The following is a 23,116-nucleotide window of genomic DNA, read 5'->3' as shown; positions in this document are numbered from 1 at the left end:
TTTCTAGAAGAGTAGTGTACCTAAGTAGTGTACCTATATAATGCCTCTTCAAGAGTAGTATACCTATTTAATGCCTCTTCATCCATGAGAAGGTACAATAAATACATGGATGTTCATTAATACTTTGTAAATACTCTTCAGGTCCTTATCTTGAGACTTTGTGAGGTTTTTTTTTTGTTTTTTTTTTTTTAACGGAATGCTTATTGATGGAGTAACATTTGAGATGCATGACAATTGCTTAATTTTATTTATTTTTCTTTTCTCTTCCCATTTTCCTTTTGCTCTTTCTCTAGGTCAAAATGCAGCTGCATTGGGGACCGGAAGTTACTATGGCCACAGTCCAGGATATTACGGTCAGCATATTGCCCCTAATCCCAAACCAACAAACAAGTTTTTTCAATGCAAGTTCTGCGTACGCTACTTCAGGTCAAAAAACCTCCTCATAGAACATACGAGGAAGGTCCATGGCGCTCAAGCTGAAGGGAGTTCGGCGGAATCGCCTATTCCAGGATCCTTAAACTATAATATCATGATGCACGAGGGATTTGGAAAGGTCTTCTCATGCCAGTTTTGCACGTACAAGTCACCAAGAAGGGCAAGAATAATTAAGCATCAGAAGATGTACCACAAAAACAATTTGAAGGAGACCACTGCTTCCCCCACTGATCCTACTCCAATGCCAGATGCTGTGGTTCCACCCATGTCTCTTCAGGACCCTTGTAAGGAACTGCCCGCAGAGGTGGTGGAGCGCAGCATCTTAGAATCCATGGTCAAGCCTTTGACCAAGTCTCGAGGCAACTTTTGTTGTGAGTGGTGCAGCTACCAGACGCCCCGCCGAGAACGCTGGTGTGATCACATGATGAAGAAACACCGCAGTATGGTCAAGATCCTTTCGAGTCTCAGACAAGAAGGGACTAATGTACCTGATGTACAGAACAATGATGCTCCCAGCCCCCCGTCCAACTCCACCTATCTGTCCATGAATTCTGCAAGCCGAGAGATACCCAACACTAATGTCTCCAACTTCCGGAGCTCTGTGGGAAACTCCATCATGAGGCCCAATTCTTCTTCAGCTTCCAAGTTTTCTCCCATGTCTTATCCTCAGATGAAGCCGAAGTCACCTCACAATTCTGGCCTAGTTAGCTTGGCAGAAAGATCCCGTTATGGAATGTCTGACATGACAAATTCTTCTACTGACCTGGAAACTAACAGCATGCTAAATGACTCTAGTTCTGATGAAGATTTAAATGAAATAGACAGTGAGAATGGTTTAAATTCTATGGATCACCAGACAGCAGGTTTGTCTGCAGAGCAACTGATGGGCTCAGATGGCAACAAGTTATTGGAGACCAAAGGGATACCATTCAGAAGATTCATGAATCGCTTCCAGTGCCCCTTTTGTCCTTTCCTCACCATGCATCGACGTAGCATCTCTCGTCACATTGAAAACATCCACTTGTCTGGAAAGATAGCTGTCTACAAATGTGATGAATGTCCATTTACTTGCAAGAGCTCACTAAAACTTGGGGCTCACAAACAGTGTCACACGGGTACAACGTCAGATTGGGATGCTGTGAATTCCCAGACTGAAAGCCTTTCTTCCTCTTTGAATGAAGGTGTGGTGTCTTATGAGAGCTCAAGCATCAATGGTAGGAAGTCAGGGGTCATGTTGGATCCCTTGCAGCAACAACAGTCACCCCAGCCACCACCGCCACCGCCGCAGCCACAGCCACAGCCTCCGCAGCAGCCTCAGCCGCCGCAGCTACAGCCACCACATCAGCTACCACCCCAGCCGCAGCCCCAGCCACCACCAACACAGCAGCCCCAGACACCCACACAAGCCCCACCCCTGCACCCTTACAAATGCACCATGTGTAATTACTCCACCATGACTCTGAAAGGGCTAAGAGTCCATCAGCAGCATAAACACTCATTCTGTGACAACTTGCCAAAATTCGAGGGACAGCCCTCAAGCCTACCATTGGAAAGCGAGACAGACAGCCACCCCTCTTCCAGCAACACTGTGAAGAAAAGCCAGACCTCAATTCTTGGGTTGTCCTCCAAGAACAATTTTGTAGCTAAGTCCTCTAGGAAGCTCACTAATGACTTTCCTCTTGATTTATCGCCTGTGAAGAAGAGAACTAGAATTGATGAAATAGCAAGCAACCTGCAGAGCAAAATTAACCAAACCAAACAGCAGGAAGATGCAGTGATCAATGTGGAAGACGACGAGGAGGAAGAAGAAGACAATGAAGTGGAGATAGAGGTTGAGCTGGACCGGGAAGAAGAGCCAACAGAGTCAATTATGGAGATTCCTACTTCTTTTTCAGCACAACAGATTTGGGCAAGAGATGTCAGTGAGCCCCAGAAGGACCTCAACTTCAGAAGTGTCACCCATGATTACAACGCCACCAATGGGGCTGAGATTGAGCTCACCCTTTCAGAAGATGAAGAGGACTATTATGGCTCCTCAGCAAACATGAAAGATCACCAAGTTTCCAATACCGCTCTGCTGAACACCCAACCTCCTATCTATGGAACTGAGCACAATAATGAAAATACAGACTTTAGTGACTCTGGAAGGCTCTACTATTGTAAACACTGTGACTTTAACAACAAATCTGCTCGGAGTGTCAGCACCCACTACCAGCGAATGCACCCATACATTAAGTTCAGCTTTAGGTACATCTTGGACCCCAATGATCACAGTGCAGTGTACAGGTGCCTGGAATGCTACATCGATTACACCAACTTTGAAGATCTTCAGCAACACTACGGTGAACACCACCCGGAAGCCATGAATGTACTCAACTTTGATCATTCAGACCTGATCTACCGGTGTCGATTTTGTTCATACACGAGCCCGAATGTGAGAAGCCTGATGCCACATTACCAAAGAATGCATCCCACAGTTAAGATTAACAATGCGATGATCTTTTCAAGCTATGTCGTGGAGCAGCAGGAAGGGCTGAATACGGAATCCCAGACACTGAGGGAGATTCTGAATTCGGCTCCCAAGAGCATGGCGACTTCAACTCCTGTGGCTCGTGGTGGCGGCATGTCATCTACGTTTAATAAAAACACTCCTTCGAAGACGTTTACTCCAGAATGTGAAAATCAGAAAGACCCTTCAGTTAACACCGTTGTGGTTTATGATTGTGATGTTTGCTCATTTGCAAGCCCCAACATGCACTCTGTCTTGGTTCATTATCAGAAGAAACACCCTGAAGAAAAAGCCTCCTACTTTAGGATCCAGAAAACCATGCGAATGGTGTCTGTGGACAGGGGATCTGCCCTTTCTCAATTGTCATTTGAGGTGGGTGCTCCAATGTCTCCCAAAATGTCCAACATGGGTTCCCCACCCCCCCCACAACCCCCACCACCAGACCTCAGTACTGAGCTTTACTACTGCAAACACTGTTCCTACAACAATCGCTCAGTAGTGGGAGTGCTTGTCCACTACCAGAAAAGACACCCAGAAATAAAGGTTACTGCCAAATATATCAGACAGGCTCCTCCCACAGCCGCAATGATGAGAGGGGCTGAGGGGCCCCAAGGCTCCCCTCGGCCACCCGCCCCCATGCAACAGCTGAACCGCAGCAGCTCTGAGAGAGATGCCCCTCCTGTGGAGACTGAGATGTTCTTTTGTCAGCACTGTGATTACGGGAATCGAACGGTCAAAGGTGTACTCATTCATTATCAGAAAAAGCACCGAGACTTCAAGGCCAATGCAGATGTGATCCGGCAGCACACAGCCACCATCCGAAGCCTCTGTGATCGGAACCAGAAGTCGGCGGGCTGCATGCTCATCCCCTCGTCTAATGTGGAGCGGGACAAGGCTAAACTCCGAGCTCTCAAATGTAGGCAGTGTTCATATACCTCCCCCTATTTCTATGCACTGAGGAAGCATATCAAGAAAGACCACCCTGCCCTGAAGGCCACAGTCACTTCCATCATGCGATGGGCCTTTCTAGATGGTTTGATAGAAGCTGGCTACCACTGCGAATGGTGCATCTATTCCCACCCGGAGCCCAGTGGTTTGCTCCTACATTACCAAAGGAGGCATCCAGAGCACTACGTTGACTATACTTACATGGCTACCAAACTCTGGGCTGGGCCAGACCCATCCCCTCCCTCTCTCACCATGCCAATTGAAGTCAAAACATACAGGTGCAGGGACTGTGTATTTGAAGCCTCCTCCATCTGGGACATCACCAATCACTACCAAGCATTCCACCCCTGGGCCATGAATGGTGATGAATCAGTGCTGCTGGATATCATCAAGGAGAAAGATGCTATTGAGAGGCCAATCTCCCTGTCTGAAGAGCTGGGGGGCCCATTGAATTGTGAAAACAATATGCCCACCCCAATCCCTGAGCAGGAAGTGGAATGCCCAGAGGACCCAAGACTCTCCCCAGAGAAAAGCATCCAGCTCACTTCTGCCAACCCTGCCATCTCCTCCACCCCGTACCAGTGCACGGTATGCCAGTCTGAGTATAACAACTTGCATGGCCTGCTGACCCATTATGGGAAGAAGCACCCAGGCATGAAAGTGAAGGCTGCTGACTTTGCCCAGGACATCGACATCAACCCAGGCGCTGTCTACAAATGCAGGCATTGCCCCTACATCAACACCCGCATTCATGGCGTCCTGACCCACTACCAGAAGCGACATCCGTCCATCAAGGTGACCGCCGAGGACTTTGTGCATGACGTGGAGCAGTCTGCGGACATATCCCAGAACGATGTGGAGGAGACAAGCAGGATTTTCAAGCAAGGGTATGGTGCCTACCGGTGCAAACTGTGTCCATACACCCATGGCACTTTGGAGAAACTCAAAATCCACTATGAGAAGTATCACAACCAGCCTGAATTTGATGTCTTTTCCCAGTCGCCCCTGAAGCTGCCATTATCCCTTGAGCCCGAGATAACCACTGAAGTGAGCCCCTCCCAAGTCTCACTGACCGAGGAGGAGGTGGGTGAGGAGCCGGAGTCCACACCTCACTTCTCTACCTCGCACCTGGTCTCCCACACTGTGTTCCGGTGCCAGCTCTGCAAGTACTTCTGTTCCACGAGGAAGGGGATAGCCAGGCACTACCGTATTAAGCACAACAACGTCCGAGCCCAGCCGGAGGGCAAGAACAACCTCTTCAAGTGCGCCCTGTGTTCCTACACCAACCCCATCCGCAAAGGGCTGGCAGCCCACTACCAGAAGCGCCATGACATCGATGCCTATTACACCCACTGCCTGGCAGCCTCTAGAACCATCAGTGACAAGCCCAACAAGGTGATCATCCCATCTCCACCCAAGGACGACTCTCCCCAGCTGAGTGAGGAACTCCGGCGGGCCGTGGAGAAGAAAAAGTGTTCCCTGTGCTCTTTCCAGTCCTTTAGCAAGAAGGGCATCGTGTCCCATTACATGAAGCGTCACCCGGGGGTGTTCCCAAAGAAGCAGCATGCCAGCAAGTTGGGGAGCTACTTCACTGCCGTGTATGCCGATGAGCACGAGAAGTCGCCACCAATGGAGGAAGAGGAGAGAGGCAGCTTTGAGAAAGCTGAGGTGGAAGGCGAAGCTCAGGAAATCGAGTGGCTGCCGTTTCGCTGCATCAAATGCTTCAAGCTCTCATTCAGCACGGCTGAACTGCTGTGTATGCATTACACCGACCACCACAGCCGGGACCTCAAGAGGGACTTCGTCATTCTGAGCACTGGCCCCCGCTTGCAGAACTCCACCTACCAGTGCAAGCACTGTGACAGCAAACTGCAAAGCACAGCGGAGCTGACCTCACACTTGAACATTCACAATGAGGAATTCCAGAAGCGTGCCAAACGTCAGGAGAGGAGGAAACAGCTTTTGAGCAAGCAGAAATATGCAGATGGTGCTTTTGCAGATTTCAAACAAGAGAGGGTAAGGATATGTTTTGATTTCCCTTCCCCCAGGAGGCCTCTCAGCACTGGTGCCCACATGCACTTCTTCGTTGCCAGCCAAACTGCTGCAGGCTTCCTAGTGACTTAGCTTGCCAGAGAGCTCAATAAGTCAATTAAGCATTGCGAGCTTGATTATCCCCCATTCTCTGCTCACCCCTCTCCACGGTCCCAGTCCACTCCTTCCCTTCCTCTGACTCCTCCCAAGGCTCCCCAGGGGAGGTTGGGGTGGTTTCTGTGTATTTCTTTCTGCCAAGCAGCCTTATCTAAAGCCTAGTTACAGGACAACACTTGCTTTCTTCCATAAGGCAGTTGCGGGCTGTCTCTTGGTATCTGTAGCACTTGCTCAGCCATGTTTTGGTCTTCAGTGTTTGCTACAGGAACCTAACTTCTCCAGGAGTAGAGTTTTTTGTTTTTTTTTTGCAAGAAGGTCATTAATGGCGTAACTATGCAACGTTCACCTGCGTAGTTGAAACTGGTTGGAAAACCAGTTGGCAATGAAGATGAGGCTTCTACACAAAGATCTGCTCTACTCACAAGGTTTAACATATTGGGTTCCAGAGACATTGCGTAGTTTGCAGTGTACCTTGATGCTGACGAATTTGTAATATGAAAACGAACACACACACATACACACACACACATATATCCCTGGGTTTAATCCACTAATCTATTGAAAAATAAAATATGCTAGTGACAAGAATGAATGCTGGCTTTGAGGGAGGGCTCAGAGTACTGATGGTTACCACTGTATTTTACCAGCCTTTTGGTCACTTAGAAGAGGTGCCAAAGATCAAGGAGAGGAAAGTGGTGGGCTACAAGTGTAAATTCTGTGTGGAAGTGCACCCGACGCTCCGAGCTATCTGCAATCACCTCCGAAAGCACGTCCAGTATGGCAGCGTCCCGGCCGTGTCCGCTGCCGTGAAGGTGAGAACTCTGAAGGTCTGGATGAGCATTCTTGTGTGCCAGCGATTCCAGTTACTCATTAACCCCACTGCTTCCAGCCTCTCCAGAAAGAGAGTCTCAGAATGCAGGCCTTCCTGAGCTGTGCTTGACTTGGCTTGGCTTGGCTTGGCTTGTTTTGCTTTCTTTGCAGGTTGGACCATCCACAGCTTCTCGTTCTGGGTTTTCCACCCACATGGATAATTTGGAGAATGAAGGTCTGGGCCTTTCTCTCAGTGCTGGAGGCTGCTGGCTGTCTTTGTGTTTTACATTTAATGCCATTAGGTGTTTGCTGGAGCTAAAGTTGCCCAAGCTCTAGAGAGCCATCAAGCAGGTTCTGTTTCTGTCATCTGCTCCTCCCACTGCCTGAGGGTGCAGCGCCCCAGGAGAAGCCCCAACTTCAATTCCATGGCCCTTGATGTCCTGTGGGGAGTTCGCGAGATGTTAAATCAAAAACTAAGAGCTTTTAAGTCAGAGTTGACCCTGTGAATCTGTCCACCTGGTCTTTCTCCTCCAACCCCTCTCCTTGTATGCTGTTGACAGTTGCATCCCCTCTTTCCTCTGACCTTATTAATAATCCGCCTGTTTTCAACACCATAATCCTTATGCAGTCAGTGTTTTAATTTTTACCTAAGTCTCCATCCCATCTTCCCAGGTGTTGCTAAGCACTTCTCATTTTGGATCACAGAAGTTAGTTCAGTGCTCTGCACTTTCCTTATGGATACAGGAATGCATTTTTGTCCTCCGCTCTTGCTCTAGCCAGTTGAGTGTTGAGGGAAAGCTTCTACTTATCCTCATTAAAGACTGAAGCCTTCTGCCTATCTGCAGAGCAGTTACAACTCAGGAGACAGCTGTAGCCAGCTTCTTCCATACCACTGTGGCGCATCCCATGCATATATATTGGGATGAAGTGAGGGAGGGAAAGAGTGACCGCCCAGGAACTGGTAATCCAAGGGGCAACTCGAAAAATTGAGTGACTTAAAAATCAAGCTGCTCTTGAGTTTTTAATCGATCAGACAGCAACCTTTGATCAAGGGTCCTGACCATTCTATGTGGGTTGGGGTTGAGAGTAGAAGGCAGAGGGACAAGAACTTTGGCTTTTCTTCATTGTCAGATGATGGCCCAAGACTCCTAAACACTGAAACTAGCCCTGCTCTTCATTTTCTTTGTTTCTTTCTCTTCTCTGAGCCATAATCCTAACCCAACTTTATATCAGTTTAGGTGTAATCACAATCTGAATTTTCTTTTTAGGATGACCTGTTTCAAAGAGGAAGAACCCTTCCCTCTCATTTCCTAGACAATAGGGAACTTAGTCCTGATATGTTGCCCTCAAAGCCCTACGACTCATGAAAACCGGCCATCTGTTTGCCCTTCTTCCAGGCGGAGCCAGAGAGGCAGGGAGAAGCTTGGACAGAAACTGCTGATGACTTTGGAGAATGAAGGGAGAGGATGAGAGCTGGGGCAGTAACAGTGGATATTTATTTTGTTGCTGGGGCATGTGTGTGTGTGTGGTTCTCTTAGCAGGAGGCTGAAGACCCTTCCCATTTGTTCCTGGATGGATATGAAGCAGCCAAAGATACCAGTGGCACCCTGGTGGACTGGGTGTATGGTGAACACTGCTTGCTTGATGCAGTGTTGGAGGATGAAACCCGGCCGGGGGGATACCATTGTAGTCAATGTGACAGAGTACTGATGTCCACGCAGGGGCTGCGTTCTCACGAGAGGAGCCATCTGACCCTGGCCATGTTTACCCGCGAGGACAAGTACAGCTGCCAGTATTGCTCCTTTGTATCTGCTTTCAGGCACAAGTAAGTGCTATTGGGTAGCTGCAGTTGGTAACTGGGAGGAAATGTCACATAGTAGGGGAGAGGCTGAGGGCTGTGAATGTTTATTTTGATGCTGAGGCATGTGTGTGTTTGTGTGTGTGTGGTTCTCAGCAGGAGGCTGAGGCATGTATATTAGCAGGAGGTAGGTGTCATACTGAGGGCAGCTAAGCTAGAGCTGGACAAGCTTGGAGGAGTCAGAAGATCCCTCACATGGCTCATGCCTACTGTTACTATGTTTTCTTGAGCTTCAGTCGTCCCATCTGTAAAATCAGGCTGCAAAACAAACAGTAGATTATTTGGATGATATTTGTTGTTGTTATTAACTTCTGTCGAGTCGGGACTAATTCATACTGACCCTGTGTGGGGTTTCTGAGAAGTGGCTGGTGGTTTTCAACTGCTTCTTATACTACAGTGCCACATCAGGTGACAAACAAGAAAAGAAACAAATATATATGTATGTGTGTGTGTATGTGTGAATATATATATGTATATATATAGATAGAGAGAGAGAGAGAGAGTCTAGGTGTCGCGGTTGGGTTAATGCACCAGACTGCAAAGCCATTTGAACTTCAAGGTCAGCAGTTCAAGCTCACCAGCTTGACCTTGGAAACCCTATACAGGATCTCTATGGATCGGAACTGAGTCGATGGCACATAACAATATATATATAATATGATGTATATACACACATACATATATATATATATAAAATGATGGATGTTGTTGCTAAGTTCCATCGAGTCGGGATCTGACTCATAGAAACCCTGTATAGGGTTTCCAAGGAGCAGCTGGTGAGTTGGAACTGCCGACTTTAACAGCCCAAACTGATGTTGTTTATTGCATTAACCGGCAGCGCCACACCAGAAGTCCTAAATGATGCATACACATACACACACACACACACACACACACACACACACACATATATGAGTCCTGGTGGTGATGTGGGTTAATACACCAGACTACAAAGTCACTTTGAACCACAACAGTGGTGGTTCAAGCTCACCAGTTGCTCTTAAGAAACCCTATACAGGGTTGCTATGGATCAGAACTGATTTAATAGCACTTCGCCGACAGCAAGGTTGGTTTGAATCACAAAATCAGTGGTTCAAACTCACTACCCACTCCTTGGAAATGCTATACAGGATTTCGATGAGTCAGAAACAACATTAGACTTGGCAAACGTAGGTATTTTGTAAGTGAGCATTGGAGGAATCACTACAATTTATACAGGAGAGGGCCAGGATGTAGACAAGTTTATCAATGTGTCTGTTAGATATCCATCCCAAACCTTATCATTTGAGGAAGTTAGGAAATTGAGTTACTGTGTAGTAAGGTTAGGATTATTAGCCCGTGTGGCCAAAAAGCCATAGCTTGTTAGTTTGAAGAAGACCATGAAAAGCAAGAGAGTTTATGGATGCCACAGAGTAGCTTAAAGTTCAGGGAGGGAGAGGGGAGGAGAGAGAGAGAGCTTCCCTTTGCCCCTCTCAGATTGTTGTTGTTGTTGTTGTTATGTGCCATGGATTCGGTTCCGACTCATAGCGACCCTGTACAGGGTTTCCGAAGCTGTAAATCTTTACGGGAGCAGAAAGCCTCATCTTTCTCCCGTGGAACAGCTGGTAGTTTCGAACTGCTGACATTGCGGTTCACAGCCCCATTCGTAACCACTACGCTACCAGAGCTCCTTCCTCTCAGATTGTTGTTGTTGTTGTTGTTAAGTGCCGTCGAGTCGGTTCCGACCCATAGCGACCCTGTACAGGGTTTCCTAGGGTGTAAATCCTTACGGGAGTAGAAAGCCTCATCTTTCTCCCGCGGAGCGGCTGGTAGTTTCGAACCATTGACCTTAAGGTTCGCAGCCCAATTCGTAACCACTACGCTATCAGATTAGGAGTTGTAAATTCAGGATAGGTGTGTACAGCTTTGGGGGAGGAGGACAACCTCTGAAAAGAAACAACCTTTTAGTGCCCTTTCCTTTCAGCTGTATAAAATATAAATAATTAGTAATGCATTCTGACATTCTTGTATGGAAGGTGATTGATTGTAAGACTGACATGTTGTTTATTTTCATGATAATTAGAAATAAGTGATAGACGGTTTGCTTCTCAAAAAGGTAAAATTCAAGTTAGTGACTGTTGAAAGGTAGGAGGAGACAGTGTTGCTACAGAGGTTAGGATGGGCAATAAACTTATACGGAGCCTAAAAGCTTTGTTTGTTATCAGACCCATGCATCAGTATATAACCACTGGTGTGATTCTCTTCCTTAAATAAGTGTTGATGGAATAGCTTCTGTCCCATTGCCTGAAACATAGTAGAGCCTCCAGAGATGCTTGTGAAGAAATGAACATAGCCTTTTCCACGCACAGTACCATGGCTTTGGGGGGAACATAAAGATGAATCTATAACATGATCTATGCTCTTAAGAGAATTTAGGGTGTAATCATTTTATAAAGTAAAGATGCAAAAGACTTAGCAAGCTATTTTACATATGTTTAAAAATACCAATAAAATGCTATGTAGTTTCAAAGATGGGAAATTTTACATCCACTTAGAAAAGTTTGTTGATAAGTGCTGTTGAGTTGGTTCCAACTCATAGTGACCCTGTATAGGGTTTCCAAGGACCGGCTGGTGAGTTTGAACCAACAGCTTTGTGGTTCAAATTGACCTTGCTGTACAGTGCTTTATCCCCCAGCATCACACCAAGACTCTATGTTTAGAAAGGATTCGTAGAATAGAAAGTGTTTGAGTCAAATCTCTAAGTAGGAAGCTTCTTGTTACTTGCTACAACAGTGATGTTGCTAGCTGCCATCATTGGCCCCTGACTGATGATGACCCCGTGCACAGTGGAACAAAGTGCTGCCTGACTCTGTGTCATCCCCAGGATTGGCTGCAGATTGGACCATTGTAACCCATTGGGCTTTCATTGATTTTTGGAAGTAGATCGCTTCCTCTAGTCTTAGTCTGGAAACTCCAGTGATAACTGTTCAGCATCATAGCAACACACAAGCCCTCTGGATGGTGGCAGTATACGAGATACATGGACTACGAATCGAACCTAGATCTCTTGTTCAAAAGGCGAGGATTCTACCACTGAGCCACAGTTTGTCAAGAATGTAGGAGGTAGAGGAAACGGCAAGAACTGAAGCCTAATAAGGAGAGTATGAAGCTCATTTGAGGACCAGCTGGTGGTTAAGTTTTACGTGTTAGAGTTCATGAAAGAGAAAGTCTGAATACTCAAGTGGACACCATATTTAGAGACTTTGAATGTAAGGCATCACAGCTTTCTAATTGATATTGGTAAAAGTGTGGTTCAGGTAATTATAATTGCTAACATTCCACGAGCCTTGCTATGTGCACCATGAAGTATTATTTCATGCTGAAAACATCCTTATGACATATGATCCTATATAACTATATGACTTGCCCAAGGTTGTATAGTTGATAAATAATAGCTAGGATTTCAATCTGACTCTTTAGACTATGCTCCTGAGTTAAAAAAAAGGAAAGCAGGGGACGGGAGGCAATTAGGAGACAGTTATAGTAATTTATCAAAGAAGTTAGTGTAGAACTTAGAAGAATGGTGCGGAAATTACAATCTGCATGACTTGGAAAAATTGACTTTAATGTAGAGAAAGAGGGATAAAATAGACTCCAGATAGGACAGCCTCTAGATTGAGAGTCCGTTTGACTAGGCAAATTGCCATTTATAGTAACAAGGAAATGAAGAGGATTTGTTTGGGAGGAAAAATTGATGGGTTTGTTTAGTGCTGATTGAGTAAGCTCTAGCTAAAGAACATCAGAGGGAGATGGCCACAGGCAACTGACCGTGAGAGTTCAGTGTTTAAATGGGAAACAGTAGCATCCCATAGGAATCATTTAAAATGAAATTTTGTTCTTGGTGTAGCACTGTAGGATAAACACTGCATTACCAGTTGCAAGGTTGACAGTTCAAACTCACCAACTGCCTCCCAGGAAACTCTATTAAGGTCACCAAAAATCAGAGCCAACTTAACAGCACTTAACAACAACAGGATACTGATAGTAGGGGCCAATTATCCAATAAGCAAAGGTAAGCATGGACTTACTCATGCTTACTGACTAATCTGTAGTGAACAGCTGCAGATTAGTCAGTAAGCACAGTAAACCTGTGCTCACCTTGCTTATTGGGTAATACGAAATTGGGACTTTCTTCATGTACCTTGTTTGGTAAGCGTAGGAATTTTTTTAGACCAATAATTATTATGTAATAATGTGGGTTCCTTATTATTAAAATAGCTTTCTCTGAATTCCCAATTCTTTCTCTTTTTTTGAAATAAGTTAAAGCACTAAATGATAGGCATCCCTCAAATCCTTGGTGGGACACTTGAATTTACCCATGTTTTACCTTCTTTATTTGAATGGCACTGTGGGGTAGATATGGGCTGCTAACTCGCAAGGTTGCAGGTTTAAACCCACCAGCCACTCCTTGGAAGGAAGAGAGCCTGTCTGCTATTGTAAATATTTGCGGCTTCAGAAGCGTTAAGGAGCAGTTCTACTCTGTTCTATCAGGTCTCTGTGAGTCAGAATCAGCTTAGTGGCTGTAAGTTTGGGTTTTTCCAATTGTGAAAAGTTGTGTTTCTGCAGAAAGGCACATAAGAGTTCACTATGACCTGTTACATTGCCATGTTTCAATCCCTAAAGATCTTTTGGTTTCATCCTTTATCAGCCACAATTTTGAAGCAGGCACAACTCTTGCCAATGTTTTTAGTTTCACATTTTATTATTATTTTGAGTGTGTAAGGATGGTCATTGGAGAGTAACAAGACATTGAACAGCATATAATGGGTGTTCCTAGAAAAGGAGCCATAAGAAGATGCCTCACACAATTTTTAATCTTAGATTTTCTTTTTTCCTTGCCCCTCTGTGTCCAGTTTGGATCGCCACATGCAAACCCACCACGGACACCATAAACCATTCCGATGCAAGCTCTGCTCCTTCAAGTCGTCCTATAACAGCCGGCTGAAAACACATATACTCAAAGCTCATGCTGGTGAGTTGTTATTTGTGATGTACAAGTTCTTTGCACTCTGTGAGTTTTAAATTGAATGATGTTTATTGGGTGAAATTTTATATTCTCTCTTGTCTACAAATGAATGTAAGAAGTTTTCCTTGACTTGGCTTTGTGTTCAGTGCTTTTTAGTATGATAAAAGAAAGTGCCAGAAGCCAGAGCAATACAAAGCCCATATTCTAATTTATTTCATACATCTAGATAGGTTAGTATTAGGTTGTTTTATGTTTTAATATGGGAGCACCGTGGTTCTATAGGATAAGCTCTGGTTCAAGCCCACCAGTTGCTCTGCAGGAAAAAGGTGAGGCTTTCTGCTCCTGCAAAAGATATAAAGCCTCAGGAATCCTATACAATGTTGCTAAGTGTCAAAATTGACTTAATGGCACTGAGCAGCATGTTTTAATAGAACCTTCTAGATTATCTACCCTTCCTAATGGAAATGCAGACATCCACTAGAGGTTTCCAATTAAACTGAAGTTTTAGTCCCAACCAGGTGCAAATAGTCAAAGAGAACTCCAGATGTGTGAGACTTCTTACAGGATTCTCTTAGATACGTTTCCATATACCAGATAGGAAATGACTGGGTCTTGAGTGGCCAGGAGCTGTGTTTATCTCTGTGTTCCTTCTCAGAGCACTCTCTTAATAGATTTTGTTCTGTACTGAAACCAAAACCAGATCTGTTGTGATTGAGCCAATCCCAACTCATGGCAAACATGTGTTACAGAGTAGAACTGTTCCCTAGGGTTTTCTGTATGAAGACAGGTTGCCAGCTCCTTATTCTGTGGTGTCATTCGGTGAGTTCAAACTACCAATCTGGAATATTTATTCATGCACAGGGACCTTACACATGTAATATCCATCATCTTACTTAATGCAGCCAGGATGGATGTAGGTCTCAGTGAGTCCTGTTGTTGTTGTTAAGTGCCATTGAATCGGTTCTGACCCATAGCAACCTTGTATAAGGTTTCTGAGGAGCAACTGGTGAACTTGAACCACCGACCTTGCAGTTCAGATGGCTTTGCAGTCTGGCACATTAGCCCACAGCGCTACACCAAGACTCTTCAGTGAGTCCTAGGAAGTAGATATTATTGTCATCCTCACTTTCAGATGAGAATTGTTGTTGTTGTTAAGTACCATCTAGTCAGTTCCAACTCATAGTGACCCTGCACAGGATTTCTGAGGCTGTAAATCTTTACATGGCAGAAAGCCTCATCTCTTTCCCACAGAACAGCTGGTAGTTTGGAACTGCCAACCTTGAGGTTAGCAGCCCGATTCATAACCACTACGCTACCAGAGCTCCTTTCAGATGAGAATACAGGGACTCAGTTAAATGATCTGCTCAAAAGTGCATCATCAAGAATTTGATGTCAGACCTACATCCTTTGTACTGTCAAGATGATGTTGCCTCCCTCTCTCTTCCTCGTTGCATATGGTGGAAGACACATAATCCCCTGTGCTTTTGCCCTTGGGTAGCTAATCAGAGCTCAGCCAGGAGAGAGGCATGGGCTAGGGAAGGCAGTGGGGAGGTCAGGGGACTCTCCATGATGTTCTTTCTCAGTCACTCTCAGAAACCAGTCTCAACAGCAGCCTTGGGTCCCTTAAGATGTCCTGACCACTTTGTAGGAACTGAAGTCAAGCACACAGGAAACTGGGGCAAATGAATACCACAGAAGACCTAGCTGTACTATCCGAGGTCCGTCCACAAATCAAATCTTCTCAGTAACAGTACGTTCTATCGGGATTCTTCAGTTTATTAATAGTTTCTCTTGTGCCTTGTACCCTCATTTTAACAGCCAAGAGCCTAGGTTCTTCTCTTTGGCCATCTCTGTGGAAACATGATGGTCTCTCTTCTCTTGGCTGTCTCCAGTACTGGGTCCTGTTGAACTGGGCGTAGCCTGTCATTGAACGTCTGCTCAGCTGCTCCCAAGTCCCACTTTGGGAGGGGATGGGATAGGAGATCAGCTCTATGGGTTTCACCCTATCTGTTTGTATTTTGATATCTCTAGGAAAATTCTATGGAAGGTTACACAGTGGGTGACTTCAGGGTTCAAATCATTCTTTTCTAACTTGTGTGTTTTGTAAATTGTTCAGCTGGGACACCATCCTGGTGAGATTTCCCCATAGGCATCTGGCTTGTCAAAAGCATTTTTACTAGTGGAGTTGGCACACGGATTTGTCTGTGGGAAGGACTTTAAGAGAATGCCAGAGGTTGCACGTGGACTCCAGAGCACTGAGCAAAAGTTTCTGTTTTCAGAGAGACTTTGCATACTGGCCTCCTGGGTTATTGACTTGGTGAGAAGGAAGCATCCATGAGTGAGTAGGAACAATACTTGTATAATTCATTTCTCTACACATGCTCTGGTGTAGGAGCTCTGGTAGCGTAGTGGTTACGAATCGGGCTGCGAACCTTAAGGTCAGCGGTTCGAAACTACCAGCCGCTCCGCGGGAGAAAGATGAGGCTTTCTACTCCCGTAAAGATTTACACCCTCGGAAACCCTGTACAGGGTCGCTATGGGTCGGACCCGACTCGATGGCACTCAACAACAACAACAACAACACATGCTCTGGTAGCATAGTGGTCACGATTTGGGCTGCGAACCTTAAGGTCAGCAGTTCAAAACTACCAGCTGCTCCGTGGAAGAAAGATGAGGTTTTCTGCTCCTGTAAAGATTTACAGCCTTAGAAACCCCTGTATAGGGTTGCTATGAGTTGGAACCGACTCCACAGCACATAACCACCACCATCACACAGCCTAGATCTTGGTCTCCATCGACTGAGAGTGGCTTGGTTTGAAGAAAGCCAGTGTATTTTTCTAAAAGATTTATGACTGATCTCATTTATTCTAGATGGATTATTTTATTTTAAAGGTTCAAAAGTACTATTATTTGTTGTTATGTGCCATTGAGTCAATACCGTCTCATAGCAACCTTATATGCACAACAGAATGAAACACTGCCCAGTCCTGTGCCAACCTCCCAATCACTGCTGCATTTGAGCCCACTACAGCTGCTACTGTGCCAATCCATCTCTTTGGGTGACTCCCCTTTTTCCCCGACCCTCCACTTTACCAAACATGATGTCCTTCTCTAAGGACTGGTCCCTCCTGATGGTATGTCCAAGTTTGAGAGATGAACTAACCAAATAATTTCCATGTGAAGTCTCTCATAGGTTATGCTACCTACAGCCACCCAAGAAGGTTTCTGCAGCCAGGCTACATTTAAAAAATGAAAAATAGAATAAGGATAGCAGTTGTTATTTGCTGTGGTATTGTCTTTTACTTATGGAGATGTCTGTGTTGAACCATCTTCATGATTTTTGATATGTTCAAACGCCTTGCTGTAGCTGTTCTGTCACTTTATCTCATTGAGTGCTTGTTTTCAGTGACCTCTCATAGCTTTTCTTAATGTGTAAAGCTTAAGTCTCAGCATCCTTGCTCCCAAGGAGCATTTTTGTATTTTTTCTAAGGCAGTCTGCAGTCTATGTAATATTCTTTGCCAATACCACAATTCGGATTCATGCAGCAGTACTGGTAAATACCACTATTCCCTGCCAGACCTTGTGGTATCATTTGCTCTGTGATGACGCTGGGTGCGTGGCTCCTCTGACTGCTTTGGAGGAACCATTCTACTCTGTCTTGTGTTGTTGTTACTAAGTACCTTTGAGTCAGTTTCAACTCAGAGTATCCTTGTAAAGGGTTTCTAGGGAGTGCTTGGTGAATTGCGAATGTTGTGGTTAGCATAGCAGTCCAGTATTTATCCTACAGTGCCACACCAGGACTTCATCTTGTGTTGCAGAAGATGGTATAATTCAAGGTTTTTGAAGTTCTCTTCAAGGCTGTCTTGGACATGCAAGTTCTGGAAGTAATCAGTGGTAACCAGCAGACTTGTTAATGCAGAACTTGGGAGGCTGGATTTTCTTCACATGTGAACCATTTAGTGATTTTCGGGGTGGCAGGAAAGTAGTAACAAATCACTGGTTAACAGCAAGGACAGAGATTTGAGCTGTAGGCCACCAGCTTTGCCCTCAGTTACACTAGTTTCTGTTAGTACTCAAAGCTTTTGTTACTGAAGTTCATCTCTTCTCCTTTTCCTTTCTTCATTCTATGAGTTTTAAAGCTGACATTAAATATAAATTTTAAAAACTATGTGAACATGCTTACAAGTGAATACTTGATAATTTAATTTAAAGTATTACCTTTTCTGTTTGTTTATAGTTTTCTATGTAAGTACAAACTTTTCAATAATTTATTTTAATGGACTATCATCTGCCTAATCATTCCCTTATGGTTGAAACTTTAGGTTGTGTCTTACCTTATTCAAGCATAAATAATGTGAGTTTCTAAATAAAGTTTTCCATGTATTAAAGGCTGTTTCCTTAATATAGACCCACCGAAGTGGTACTGAGTCCAAAGCATGAGTCTAAGTCCAAGGAATGAGTCTAAGTTATTGTTATATAAAGCAAAATTGTTTTCTGATTGACCATAACCATGTACCTCTGTTCCAGAAATATACACATAACCTATTTTTTCACAACATGTGATTTATTTAAAAGCAAAGGTAAATTACACTTTTACTTAATTTGGTCATTACAATCTGTCCTATATTTCAGTGCTGTTAACAAAAACTAAAAACAACAGCGACCTGTTTTTATTTAAATTACTGTTAATTGAAAATGTTGGGGCTACACACACACACACATATATATAACTCTTTTTCAACTAAAGAAGTGATTTCTTTTTAACCAACTCTGTGCTGTTGATTAGATAAAATGGTGCTTTATGTAAGTTGAAGTTTATGAAATGTGAATGATTGGATGTGTGAGGTAGAAGAGGTGAACAGTCAAGAAGAAAAGGCAGAGAACAGCACAATAGAGCTAGCACAGGAGCGACTTTGTGTGTGAAAAGTCACTGATGGACCCTTGGAATGAGAACTGAGTTTATTGGTTTTTAACCTTACAGCCTTGGAAACCCTGTGCAGGGTGACTATGAGTTGAAAGTAACTCAACGGTACTTAACAACAACAATAATAATATGAATATTGGCATGGTCATTTCTTAGTATGGAGAGGAAGATTGAGGGTTTGAAAACATATCTAAAGAGATTATCATAGACATTTGGGTTTCACTTTCTATCAGGGAACCAAGCCATAGCCTCATCCTTGTATGTAGAACATGAAATGAAAAGGGATCAGATAAACCTGATTATGGATCTAGTTGAAATGTTTTAATCCCAAAGGAGCATTGTGATTGTGGGGATGGAGGTGGGTAGCTGGTCTGTGAAGGTTAACTCTTCAAGTGGGAAGAACTTGAAGAGTCAATTAACCATGTTATTTTGTTTCCCACCCCCACTATCCTACCTTTTACCATTCTCCCTCCTGTTTCCTGCTCTGTTCCTTACCATGATCTTCTTCCAGGTGAACATGCCTACAAGTGTTCTTGGTGCTCGTTTTCCACCATGACAATCAGCCAGTTGAAAGAACACTCCCTCAAGGTCCACGGAAAAGCCCTGACCCTCCCCAGGCCTCGAATTGTCAGTCTCCTCTCCTCACACGCCCACCACTCCTCACAAAAAGCTACCCCAGCTGAAGAAATAGAAGACTCCAATGGTAAAAATGGGCTTCTGAGTCAGAATTAACTATCTAGTATCTATGGCTGAGGTGGGCTGGGATTTAAGGGTGTGGAAATGACCAATCATGCTTTCTTACATGAGACTTTTGCACAATAACATGATGGTTCAAATGAAGGAAGAATTGTGAAAAGATTGACTGTACAGAAGTTGAAGTTGGAAAGTGAATTCAGGGAGTCTGTTGTGCTATGTCAGTCTATACTTGTGAGGGACAACACCTAATGCGCTCAGCTGCTAACAAAAGTTTGGAAGTTTAAGTCTACCCAGAGGCACCTTGGAAACAATGTCCGTCAATCTTTTTTCAAAAAATCAGTCACTGAAAACTCTGTCAAGCACAGTTCTACTCTGACACTTGGGGTCGCCATGAGTCGAGATTGAATTGACAACAACTTGTTTGGTATTTTTCAATACTGTTTTTAAAAAGCTAATACAAATGTCAGTATATTCACAGTATAGATTGACATTTGCTTGTAGGACAAGCACAAGTGTGGGATGGGTTAGTGTTGGACACTTTGACTGGTGTTGAGAAAGAAGGCAAAAGGAATTACCATGCAGATTAATTTCTTTATTTGCAGCCCATTTTGTTTCTGTGTGTATTGTGAAATGTTTGAGGTAACAACTATATATGACAACTGCACAAAATGCAGAGTAAGAATGGAAAGGTGAGCAAGTGAGGAAAGTCTGTCTGCTCGAGTCACATGATACCTTTGGGTAGCTTAGTGCCTTCTTACAACTGAAGGATGTTGAGTAAACATCAGTTGGGAAGAAGGTAGGATGGGTCAGTCTTGGAACTACATGATTTAGTACTTAGAAGGAGGAAGTCTGCAAAATCTTAGAGAAGTAGAAGACCTTAGAGCTGCTCTGTACTAACTCCCCCTAATGTTTGAATCCCCAACATCACTAGTAAGCATTTTGTGGCACTAGTTTGAATACTTTCCAGGCTAGGAATAGACTGTCTTCTCTCAATGTCTGTTCTTAAACATTTTGGGGAGGAATTTAGTAAACTAGAAAAGAAATCTGCATTTGAATAGTTCTGTTCCCCTAGGCAACTTTTGACTTCCTATATCAATATGTAAAATTAAATAACCTTATCACTCTCAACAGGTTATTGTGTGAGATGAATGAGAAAAAGTAAATATGTAAAATGCCTAATATAACACTTCATACATATTGAATGAATGGTAGTTTTATCCCTCTGATTTTCAGTTATTGGTTACAACTCTGACCATTGGAACCATATATAACAAATATTAATCTTGACTATTTAAAGGTTTAAAAAGAGAGACTCTCTAGGTGTTCTGAAGATCTGAAGATCCCAACATGTCAGCATGGTCTAATTATCAGATTGTCAAGCCAACAAAGGTTCTTTTTCCATATGGCCTATAAGCAGATGTTGTTGTTGTTGTTAAGTGCTATCAAGTCAGTTCCCACTCCTAGTGTTGACCTGACCTTGTAGTTCAAACCAACCTTGCAATCCAGTGCTTTACCCCAGAGCTTCACGCCAGGACTCCTATAAGCAGATAACTAAAAGGAAATGAAAAGGTAAGTAAGTCCTGAAGCTAAACTCCACTTTATTGAGTTGTAGAATTAGGTGACCTTTCCTTTGCAAATCATTGTTAAATCACTATAGCTTCTTCCTGGGTTTCCATTCTTGAAGGTTTTCTGCTTAACAAAGACATTATCCTGGTTGTGACTTGTAATGAATGGAGCTATATATCTCCTCAGCTGTCCTTGGGTGTGTTGTTGTTTTGTGTCTTCAAATTGGTTCCAACTCCTAGCAACCCTGTATAGGATGGTCAGAGCAGCTGGTGAATTTGAACTGCCAACATTGCAATGAACAGTCCAGTGCTTATCCTACAGTGCCACACGAGGGCTCAGCTATCAGTGTAGTCATTTAAAATAAAATGTAGGAGAAAGTCTTTATTTTCCTCTAAGAAAACTTGAATCTTAAGCCTAGGGTTGGGGAGAGTGTGAGGATCTGGAACAACACCCTTCTCATTTTGGAATTCTACTTCCTGGGATTGGCATTTTGTAACCAGAGGGCAAAGTATAATCTAATCCCAATTGCAAGATCCTTATTAACAAGATGATTAGTTCATTTCTTTCACTGAAATAGAAGCTAAACCTATGCAATCATTTCGGTAAAATGGATTAATTCAAGCACTGTTTCCTGCAACGGCTTTTCCTGGGATATTCCTCTCCATGCTACACCTTCTTTTTCCTGTGACCTTCTACCTTGAAAGGTGGGCCTCACTCATGTTGTTGTTAAGTGTCATTGAGTCAATTTTGACTTATAATGACCCTGAATAGGGTTTCCAATGAGCAGCTGGTGGGTTTGAACCGCCAACCTTGCAGTTAGCAGTCCAGTGCTTATCCTATAGCACCACACCGGAACTCTGAGGCCTTAGTTACAGCTCATAAGAATCCTAAAAACCATTCATTGTTTTGATTCCCTTTTCTGAACTGGCTAAGAAGAGTCCAGTTAACTTTGTTACCCCACTCTGCCAAGACCTGCACTATGCACAGAAGAATCAGAAATAAATACATTACAAGCTATGCTCAAGTTACAGCTTTGGAATGGAACTCATTGGGAATCCAGAGACTGCCTGTACCATCATTTCCCTGAAAAACTTAAAATCAAATCTTTAGAAAGATCAGCACCCGTGTCTAAACTAACCACAACCCCCAAGACTGGTTTTATTCTCTTGGAAGTTGGACTGACTTATGATGTTATAGAAGATGGCCTTGTTGTTGTTGTTGTTGTTGTTAGGTGCTGTCGAGTTCTGATGCTTCCAACTCATAGTGACCCTATGCACAGCATAGGGAACACTGCCGGGCCCTGGGCCATCTCACAATTGTGGTTATACATGAGCCACTGTGCCAGTCCATCTCCTTTGGGGTCTTCCATATGATGATATAATATTCATGTTCCTGCACAAAACCAACAGGCCTGTCTTAGTTCAGCCCTCGGAAGAGCATTTGAATTATATGTTGTTGTTATGTGCTGTGGAGTCGATTCTGACTCATAGTGACCCTGTATAGGGTTTCCAAGGATGTGAATCTTTGTTGTTGTTGTTATTGTTAAGTGCCGTCGAGTCGGTTCCGACCCATAGCGACCCTGTGCAGGGTTTCCGAGGGTGTAAATCTTTACAGGAGTAGAAAGCCTTATCTTTCTCCCGCGGAGTGGCTGGTAGTTTCGAACCGCTGACCTTAAGGTTCGCAGCCCGATTCGTAACCACTACGCTACCAGAGCTCCTTTACAGGAGCAGGAAGCCTTATCTTTCTCCAGCAGAACAGTTGGTAGTTTCAAACTGCTGACCTTGTGGTTCGCAGCCCGATTCAAATTTATACAAGTGTTTTATTTTATTTTATTTTCTCAGGAAAGCACACATGTTGGTGAAATATCCCTTGGTGGGAACCATTTAGTGGGGTTTCCACAAAATTCATTGGGCCTGTGCTGTTTTTAGTGTATATACATAACATATACGGAGACTGGTGGCACTTTTGGATAAGCAGAAGGTTGGAAGTTAAAACCCACTAGCTTCTCTGAGGGAGAAAGATGAGGCTTTCTGCTCTTATAAAGGTCTATAGTCTTGGAAACCATATCCAGTGTCTCAATGAGTCAGAATTGACTCGATAACACTAGGTTTGTGTTTGGGGTTTTACATAAGCAACTAAGAAGCCCTTCAAATAAACTGTTGTCATAGATGGATAAGGCTGTGGAAATTATATTTATTTATTCATTCAATAAATAT

At 43.9% G+C, this 23,116-nt stretch overlaps 1 protein-coding gene across 1 annotated transcript in view; it reads left to right on the top strand.

The window, feature by feature from the left end:
- Positions 1-23,116, top strand: part of ZNF462 (zinc finger protein 462) — a 184,117-nt gene that overhangs the window by 72,304 nt on the left and 88,697 nt on the right. Inside the window, exons 3-7 of the mRNA XM_006864693.1 lie at positions 294-5,908; positions 6,688-6,852; positions 8,572-8,675; positions 13,601-13,719; positions 19,150-19,341. Coding sequence (XP_006864755.1) covers positions 294-5,908; positions 6,688-6,852; positions 8,572-8,675; positions 13,601-13,719; positions 19,150-19,341 — 6,195 coding nt within the window. The remainder of the gene's footprint in view (positions 1-293; positions 5,909-6,687; positions 6,853-8,571; positions 8,676-13,600; positions 13,720-19,149; positions 19,342-23,116) is intronic.

The sequence above is a fragment of the Chrysochloris asiatica genome, unplaced genomic scaffold (genome assembly GCF_000296735.1).
Source record: "Chrysochloris asiatica unplaced genomic scaffold, ChrAsi1.0 scaffold00069, whole genome shotgun sequence".
Classification (NCBI taxonomy): Eukaryota; Metazoa; Chordata; class Mammalia; order Afrosoricida; family Chrysochloridae; genus Chrysochloris; species Chrysochloris asiatica.
The sequence above is the reverse complement of the archived record's forward strand: the minus strand, read 5'-3'. Positions and strand labels throughout refer to the sequence as shown.